The sequence below is a fragment of the Musca domestica genome, unplaced genomic scaffold (genome assembly GCF_030504385.1).
Source record: "Musca domestica strain aabys unplaced genomic scaffold, Musca_domestica.polishedcontigs.V.1.1 1066, whole genome shotgun sequence".
NCBI lineage: Eukaryota > Metazoa > Arthropoda > Insecta > Diptera > Muscidae > Musca > Musca domestica.
The window spans coordinates 13,730-24,048 of NW_026712124.1; the positions used below are offsets into that span (position 1 = coordinate 13,730).

Consider the following 10,319-nt stretch of genomic DNA (forward strand, 5'->3'; position numbering starts at 1 on the left):
AATGTGGCTTAAAGAATTTCGTTAGAAAATGTGGTTCAAATTGTCGAAATTCCTAATATGGGAGGCACAATTATTTGTGGTCTATACGAAAACGTTGACCGACATGGTTGATCTTCTAACTTGACCCCACTTCAGACAAAAGACAACTCTGTGCAAAATTTTAGCTTTCTACAATATGTCATTGTGTCTCTAGCGTGATTACAACAGACGGTTGTTCATGACTATCCGACTTTGAATTTAACGCTGATCAAGAATATATATACTTTTTTGGGTCTAAAATTATTATTTAGATGAGTTACAAACGGGTAAATGAGTGGGGGTTAAAAATACAGAAGAAATTGCAAGATTAGGCATTGTAAGAAAACAAAATATGAAGTTACTAGCTGGCCCCGTCCGCGTTGCCGGCCAGTACTTTTAGTCTTTAGTGCATATTTTCTAAAGCATAATAGAGCATAGACTTATGTGAGCGGGACAATTTTTATTATAAGTAAAACAACTCCATAGTAATTTCTAAACAGAAAAAACATTCATGGCAAAAATTATAAAAGATGTGCTGTGTGGAATTAGTCCACCTCCACCTTAGTCCACCTCATAATTAGGGGCAGAATGATTTCAGAATAGTCAAAGATAATTACTCTTCTACAACCATTACCGTAAGAATGGAATTTACTTATTTTTGTCATTTAAATTGTGCATTGGAGACCCCATAAAGTTCATATTTTTCATGATAGTATAATTTAAAGACGATCAAAGTAATTACGAATATTAAATCATTGATGCTTATACCAAAAGTATTCATTTTTTGCGGGGATTGTTCCTTTTCAAATTACCAACCTTTGCTGAAATGAGTATTCAAAATATGGTTAAAATGTAAACTATACTCGAAATCGGATTATACCCTTAACCGAAGGTCATATATCATGACCTGCAAAAGCGATTTAAAATATTATGAAAGTTAAGGAAGAATTTCTGGAAATATAAATCCTTTTTTACTAAATGTTAAATTCGCTCTACCATATTTACTGATTGCAGACCCAATGAATTGCATTTTTTGAGTTCTCGTTCTCACATCAAAGAGATTGTTTTTCATTCACATTTTTATTGGCATATTTTACCGCGTTTTTTGGCAGGATAACGTTCCCGTCAAGCCGTTCTTTAGTTATAAGCGTAGTACCTAACATAACTTCTTTTATATTGTGAAAATAATTCTTTATTTTGTTTACAAAAAATCTACTGAATTCAATATGATAAGCCAAATTAAAAAAATCGTAAATTATACAAAATTGATAAAAAAAGCAAACTGAAAAAAGAAAAAAATCTTCACCTTGTTCGATGATTTTTTTAAAGTCGAAGTTTAAAGGTCCTTGCGAAGTTTTTCGATAGAATGTACTATTATTATAAAATTCGATTCCATAGAAATGTTTTTTCGAATTTTTCCCTATTTGTGAATTTTTGCAATGAGATCTCTTTTTTCGTGATTTTTTAGCGATTTTGAAAAAGTAATTATCTTTTAACTTTGGTGTGACCGCGTTAAATTATTTCGATATAATGTATTCCGTTTCGCCACCACATAATTCGGTACTACAATTCCATGTAACCTCCCTTCAATTTCTGTTCTCAAGAAATCAAGTCAATTAAATAAATTGGTTTTAATATTCGAATTCAAAAATAAAATATAAAAAAATATATAAAAAAACACTACAAATGTGCATTAGAAAAAGTAAGTCAAAATGAAAAAAAAACATTACTATTGTACATTTCAAAAGTCAAAATGAAAATGTTAATATATCACATTTTTACGCGATTTTTTTGGATATTATCCTTTTCGGATAGGAGACAATTCCGAATTTGTATGAACCGTTAAAATCAGTCCAGCGGTTCTTAAGTTATAAGCGTAGTAACTAACACAATTTTCTTTCTTTATAGATGATATATTTAGATTAAAAAGAAGGAGTGGTTAGTTCCTCAGCCTCCAAATAAATACTTAGGGTTGGATGGGAAGTCAACAGTATCTCGTGTAATAATTTTCAACCCGATATCTTCATTATTTTGGCATATATAAGGATTTTAGATAAATGGAAATAGTGGGCGAAAAATTGGGAGTGGTCAATATTTTTTTCTTTAAAAACCCAACTCGGGGTATGACGAACGTTTGTACAAAAAATTATGCAAATCGGTCCAGCCGTTCTCAACTGATTCCGTTACCAACAAACAACAATTGATTTTTATATATATAGATATAAAGAAATTCAAAATATAGAGTAGCGTTGGGTTAAGTAAGTAAAAATAAGTAAAGAAAAAAAACTACATATTTGGCGTAGACCATAAGTAGATTGGACTAGTCTAGTGTAGTCTAAATGGTAAAAAATAAATATTAAGCTGTGGTGACTACGCGTCCTTTATAGTCTTTTAAATATATAAAAGTCAATAGATATTCTTTAATAACTACATCATTTTATACCCTAAAACACTGTGTGTTGGGGTATTATAAGTTTGATAGGGCCAACAATTATGTAACACCTCGAAATATTGGTTTCCCACATAGGAAAGTATATATGCATCTTCCTAACTCACCGAGCTGAGTCGATCTAGCTATGTCTGTCCCTCTGTCCATGTTAATTTGTAATCACTCTACAGGTCGCAATTATGGCCCAATCTTCACGAAATTTAGAATGGAGGTGGGTCCAGGGCCAGAATAGAACCGTATTGCTTTTGGAGATAATGGCATAATATTTAGTCGTTGAAATGGACCAAAAAAAAAAATTTAATGATTTTGCTGTTGCTCTACAGGTCGCAATTATAGACCAATCGACGCGGAACTTTGCATGGGGCTAGAGCTAAGGGCTGGGCAAAAGTCCATCAATTTTGAGGGTCATCGGGTAGTATTTAGTTTGTGAAATAGACCATAACTTCTGGTTTTGTATGCTGATTTCGTTGACGAATATAGCCAAATATCGTAGACAAGCATATCATATAGATGAGTCTAAATTTAGAAATACAGAGGAGCCTCTTGCTTTTGGATATTATTGCAAAATATTAGGGGTTCAAATGAACCAAAAACAGAAAAACAATTCCTGATCACACAATTCAAGCCAATCGACACGCCTAAAAAGAGAGTTAAGGACAGGGATGAATTCTAGCTTTTTTAAGGACCTCTGGATTATATTTAGCTGTAAAATAGAAATGTCCCAGATCAAAATGCTAAGGGTAATAATTGGACAGTGCTTCGTGACATAATTTTAAAAGTGAAATCTTCCAACATAAGTGGGCTCCTAACATATTGTAGTGTTGTGGGGTATCACAACGTCGGCCCCGCACGCCTATAACGTTTGCTTACTTGTTTAAAATATACTTTTTTTTAATTTTCGTTATGAAAATTATAAGAATAGATGCTCTCCAACAACATATTTTTCATTGTTTTGAACGATTTTTTTTAAACCAAACTTTAATTATTCATTCGGTGTAGCGGTACCTTTTTTCGCTTTTTTGAATATTCCAGTCAACACTTCCATTTAAAATCACAGTAAAGTTTTTGTGATATTAATGAAAATATTTCAACTTGTTGTAGATCTCCTTTTTGATGATGCGATTCATGAAAATTGGGAAATATTAAATAAATACTACTTAAGAAACAAAACCGATCCATAACTTATTTAATATGTTTAAATTTTTATAAATTGAAAACATTCTCTTGGTTTTTTTTTTTTTTTTTGAATAAATTTAACTTTCAATTTTCAATAAAAATTTCAATTTTCAGTTAGTATGATGTTACCCATACGCAATTGATATATGTATATTGTGTGTACGCAGATACAGTGGATATATTTCAAATGAACTGTGTCTCAAGAGCCCATGAACAATATAGTTGTGCCAAATTCAAATTGTGCAAATTCTATTATAGGAATATATAGAATAGAAACAGTATGTGTTATAGAGAATAGAAATATAATAACATATTACTCTTGTAGAGGATATGATGCCCATATCAATGGCACTGAAAGGGTGCAAAAGTATAATACACAAGCATAACAGTGAAGCTAAGTTTGCTTTAAGGAACTTCTACTCAACGTTCTTCCTAAAAACTAAGATCATTTATCAGCAGTGAATTGCATACAAAATATAGGATAATACGATTCTGGTCTAGACCTACTCTCACAAATGGAAAAATTAATTAATTTAATTTAAAAATTAAAAATATTTTCAACTATAGAATTTAGTTATTTTATAACATTCTATAGAATCCTTTATTTTAATCCATAATTGTTATCAATCTACAGCTATTAAACGATTATTAAACTTCATTTTAGTATTAACGCAGCAAATACGTTAATTGTTAACTTTTTGTATCCTACAATAATATGTATTAGAGGTATTATAAGTTTGATTTGTCCAAAAAATTTGTATAATAAATATTATTTTGAACATAGGCCGAGCTTAATCGATCTAGCTATGTGTGTCCGTCCACCCATATAAAATGTGGAATTTTGCATGGGTTAAGAATATAAGACAGTGCAGAAGCCTAGCATTTTGAAAGGACATCGGTAAACACCGAAACGATCATAGCCGCCATGAAATTGTCTCACTTGGCATGAGACAACTCGCCACTGCTTATTCCTACATTAAATAGATTTGTGGCTTGTTGTCCAGCTAATCGAGCCGGCCATGCCATGCCATTCTTAGCCATACATATGTACAGGGTGAGATGAAAAAACTGCAACCAACTTCAAACTGCTGTCATTTCTAAGTCACTCGTTCGATAGCTGTTAAAATTATTCCAGTGACAGCTCATTATATTGTTTACAACCGTACAAAAGCATTTGGCGAGAATTTTCCAGAAAAAAGTTATTTGTGATGGAATTCAAGCTTGATATTTGGCTGGAAAACCATAAGTGGCTATCGTTAGAGCACTCCAGCATTTAAATGTGAAAAAATCTTTTGTGTCTCGTACCATCGCTTGTTACCGTGATACTGATAGCATATCCCGACGTCAAGGAAATGGACGGAAGAAAACAGCAACATCAGCAGAAATGTTTCGAAAAGTAAAGAAGCGACTTGATCGAAACCCGCGTCGCAGTGGCCGAAAAATGGCTCGTGAGCTGAACATATCGCAATATTCCATTCGGCAAATATTGAAAAATTAACTCGGGGTAAAGCCATTGAAATTCCAAAAAGGGCAAGAACTTACACCGCAACAAATAGAAAATAGTCTCGAAAGAGCTAAAGAGTTGCTTCGCTTGGCCGAAGGAGGGGAACTGCCGAATTGGATTTCTCCGATGAGAAAACATTCGTTGTCCAGCAGTTTGTAAACAAACAAAATAATTGTGCTTACTTGCCAAAGAGGTCAGCTGAAAATACGTACCTTCGGTTGGCCACAAGAACTCAAGCGCCGTCATGGTGTTGGTGTGGGCCACCATAATAGCCGATGGTCGCTCGTATTAATCGACCGTGGCATCAGAATAAGTGCCGAATATTATCGCGGAAATATTCTGGAGTGTGTATTAAAGCCTTGGGCACGCAACCATTTTGGCCGCAGACCTTGGACATTTCAACAGGACTCAGCACCACCACACTCAGCATGCGCCACCCAAGAATGGTTTCAAAATGAGGTTCCTTGCTTCAGCTTGTGCGCTTCCTTCCAGCCCACAATGGCCACCAAAATCTCCGGATACCGATCCGTTGGACTATTGTGTCTGGAGTATTTTGGAAAGCAAGGTTGGCACCAAAAAATACCAAAGTGTCGATCACTTCAAGCAAGCGCTTCGCGTGTGACGGTTTCCTTAGCCGTTTGAAAGCCATAATTCGTGTCAAAGGTAACCAACTCGAACAAATCTAAACTTATCCTAAAGTTTTATGCTATTTCCGACATATTTTGCTTTCATTCAATAAAATGTATAAAAAGTTAAAATTATGATGTTTGACTTTGTTGCAGTTTTTATATCACCCTGTATAGCATTTGGAAGCTTTAGTAAGTATTTTGAAAAACTCCGCCTTTTGTCTCACGTTTGGTACTTTTTATGATTAAGTGGCTCTTAATATAATACTCCTTTGTAGCTAACTCTTCAAATTTCGATCCTTTCAACCCAACTCTATATCTTCGCATTTAATAATTTTGTTATTTCAATCCATAGAACATATTAACTTCAGCAATACCACATTTTTGTAATTTTAAGTACGAATATCTAAAAACTCTAACTCTCCTAATATCAACAAGTAAAAAAGCAGTAAGTTCGGCCGGGCCGAACTTTGAATACCCTCCACCATTTGGATCGAATTAGAAAATTTTCAAAAAAAATAAAATCCATTAAAAATTCGTTTAAAATCTTTAAAATATCTAATACAGGAAGGTGCCGATATGGGGGGATATACGATATTGTGGACCTATAAAGACAAATCTATGTCTGGGTGTAAGGTACTCACAAGGAACTCCTTGTGTGGATTTTCAAAATACCGAATATCGCGGGGTATCGTTATATGGGAGCTATACGTTATCGTTAACCTATATAGAGAATTCTCTGTCGGGGGGTAAAGTGCTCACAAAGAACCCCTTGTGTACAAAGAACCACTTGTGACCATTCCGTTGAAAAATATGGCTAAAAACATCAAAATACCGAATATCGGAGGTGCCGTTATATGAGGGCTATACGATATCGTGGACCTATATAGATAATTCTCTGCCGAGGTATAAAGTACCCACAAGGAACTCCTTGTGTGGATTTTCGGACAATTCCGATGAAAAATGTGGGTAAAATCATAAAAATACCAAATATCGGGGGTACCGTTATATGGGGGATATACGATATCGTGGACCGATATAGCCCATCTTCGAACTTGACCTGCCTGCAGACAAAAGAGAGATCTGTGCAAAATTTTAGCTTCCTATATTAATTCGTTTAGACTGTAGCGTGATTATAACAGACGGACAGACGAACGGACAGGACTAAATCGTCTTAGAATTTTACGCTGATCAAGAATATATATACTTCGTTGGGTCTAAAATGATTATTTCGATGAGTTAGAAACGGAATGACGAACTTAATATACCCTCCATACTTTTTTGGTGGAGGGTATAAAATTATAGACCTAATCTTATACCTATAGTAAATTTCCAAAAACCTCCAATTTTTGATAAACAATTTTATGAGATATTCATTATATTAAAACAAATAACAAAAAGAAAGTAACAGCAACAAATAAATGTTTAACAAAACTTATTTTTAAACTGCAACTCATCCATAGAAACCACCGGGGTAACCGCCATAGCCACCATAACCTCCGTAAGGACGACCGCCAAATGGACTGCCATAATAACCGCCAGGACGTCCATATATACCTCCTGGGCGACCGTAGAAACCACCGGGACGACCATAACCGCCATAAAATTGTCTTACTTGGCGTACTTTCTCATCGCCACTGTTAATTCCGGCATCTACATCAAATAGATTTGTAGCTTGTTGGCCAGCTGAACGAGCCGACCATGCCATGGCCAGAAAACAGGCGAAAATAGTTAATAAAACGAAACAGCGCATCTTGGACGACTTCTTTTTGCGATAACTGAACGTAAATGTTTGATACTCTATTCTAAACTCTTCGTGGTTTATATATGAAAATTAGTTTTATGATTTGCTTAAATTTTGGCATAAATTTGTCAAACCAATCCAATGAAATTTGGATGTTAGATTTTGATATATGCTAAAATGGATGCAAAAAAAGATGATCACGAAAGAGTGGATCATTTTGTTTGAAGATGCTAATTATGCAAATTTTAGTTTAGGCGTGGGCTAAAGTGTGTTAATCATTCCATGTGAAAGATGATTATTTCCGAATATGTTGGCGGAAATAAAACAGTTTGATTTTCACACATATATTTCAAGGGCAATTCCGTATTCAATGGAGGGGAATAACCATTCGATTGAATGTTAGGGAATGTTAGATAGTGGCGTGTGTAAACCATAAACCGTTCGTGTTTAGTTTTATGCAAATTCTTGACATTTCGTCATTTAATTTTATTTATCTATACTGAGTCAATCTCTTCTACAAATGGGTCAATTAAATAATCTTATATAATAATCTTTAAATTTTGGGTAAGGGTAAATCTTGGGGTGGAGGTGCTAGAAATGGACGGGTTATTCGAAATTCATCGTATAAGAGTACGAAAAATACAAAAAAGCGAATGGGAGATCTTGGAGCTTGGAGTTTTGTACGTAGGATTGTTAATGATGATTTTAGCGACATTATAGACATTATTATTACAAATAATGACTCCATAGCAATTTCTAAATAGAAATAAATGTTCATGGCAAAAATTGTAATACATGTTCACCTACCATCGGTTTTAAGATTTTTTTTTTAGATTTTTTTGATAATAACATCAACCTGTGCTGTAAGGTGAAAAAATAGCATGCGATAAAAATATGAAAAAAACCAGTAAAGAAAGTCCTAAAGCGGGCGGGGCCGATTTTATGATACCCTACACCACTTTGCTAATTTAGTTGAGCTCCACTTAATAATTAAAAGTTTTTATGGGAGAATTCAATCATACACGCTATGATTATAATTATAATTTAAAATTCAAAGGACTAAATATGCCGAAGCATTTGTATCTTTTAAATTCGGACTTGTATTGCCCATTTGGTGCGAAATTAGTTTGAAATCGGATAAAAATATATATGGGAACTATATCCAAATCTGAACCGATCTCGGTAAAATTTGGCAAAGATATTTCTGAGCTGTATTTGATATGTTTCCCTGAATATCATTGTTACGGAGTGCATATTACGGCTGTGGGTAACAAATACAATAAATCGAATGAACAATATATATGGGAGCTATAACTATATGTGAACCGATCTTCACCAAATTTGACATACTAGCTTCACTCAATTCGATCGTAAGTGCCAAATTCCATCCCATTTGGACAAATATTAGACTTTTGGTGCACAATAAAAGGTAAATCGGACAAAGTTATAACCAAATCTGAACCGATCTCGATAAAATTTAGCAAATTTATTTCTGAGCTGTATTTGATATATTTCCCCAAATATTGCTGTTACAGAGTGCATATTACGGCGGCGGTGGACAAAAATAATAAATCGGATGAACAATATATATGGGAGCTATAGCTATATCTGAACCGATTTCGATCAAATTTGGCATACATATTTTCAGGCCTAATTTGGGTGTATATGCAAAATTCCATACAATTCGGACTGATATTACACGTTTGGTGCACAATAAAAAGCAAATCGGACGAAGATATATATGGGAGCTATATCTAAATTTTTACCGATTAGCTCCAATTTCAATAGGGTTCGTCCTTGGGCCAAACAAAAGATCTTTGCAAAATTTCATCTGGATCGGGCAATAAATGCGACCTGTACTTTGTTTACAAAAATACATGGACAGACGGACGGACGGACAGACGGACGGACATGCATAAATCGACTCAGAATGTGATTCTATGCAGATCATCAAAAGGAACTATGGGTCTATCTCGTTTCCTTCTGCCTGTTACAAACAAATGCACAAAGACATAATACCCTGACCACCTTGTGGTGTAGGGTATAAAAACGTTCGTACACAAACAAATATTGATTGTTTTTTGCTCATTGGTTATCCTCTTCTGTCCATCTTAACAGTTTTTAAGCTTGGATGTCAAAATATAAAAACATGTGAAGATTTAAACACAAATAATAATCGTCATAACTTTAATTTACACCGACAACAATAAATTTTACAATAGACATTTTACATACATTTTGTCAAAGGTTTGCTCCACTGTAGCCATGTAGACATCAATTTTTTATGGCGCTCAGTCGATTTTGATGGATTTTTTGTTTAAGTTAGTTAATTTTTTATCATTCAACGAAGAGCAAGTTTGTGTTTTTTCTTTTCTTCTTTGATGTAGATTTGATGCGTGGGTGTTGTTGTTTTTATGCAAATTCATATTGACCGAAAACACTTTTGTTTTTGGTTTCTACTCGCCTTTTTACTGAATTCTACATCAAATAGCCATATTTCTGGTCAAGTTTAAATTTTTAACTGAAGTAGGTATTCTGCTGACAGCTGTTAGTCAAACCAGCCGACAAAATGAACGAACGAACGACTGAGCGAAAAGAGTAAAATATTGATTTATTGTTTGTCTCCATTTACTGAAAAAAGAGTGAAAAAAATTAACTACCAGATTTGCAGTTTCAGCTTAACAAGTGACGATGTCACTGACTGCCATTGCATATGACAGGCATGTCCAGACATGGACACAGGGCGCCTGATCCGTCTAATACACACTGCTACTGCTGTTGGATGTTTTAACTATTGATGTG

At 34.2% G+C, this 10,319-nt stretch overlaps 1 protein-coding gene across 1 annotated transcript; it reads right to left on the minus strand.

Annotated features, from left to right (window-relative positions):
* Positions 1-7,226: 7,226 nt before the first annotated feature.
* LOC101901377 (uncharacterized) lies at positions 7,227-7,526 on the minus strand. The gene has a single exon (XM_005188424.2). It carries the CDS (start codon positions 7,524-7,526, stop codon positions 7,227-7,229), a length of 300 nt encoding a protein of 99 aa, XP_005188481.1.
* Positions 7,527-10,319: the final 2,793 nt, after the last annotated feature.

Coding starts and splice junctions, on each gene's coding strand:
- LOC101901377 (XM_005188424.2), bottom strand. CDS start 7,526: ATGCGCTGTTTCGTTTTATTAACTATTTTCGCCTGTTTTCTGGCCATG.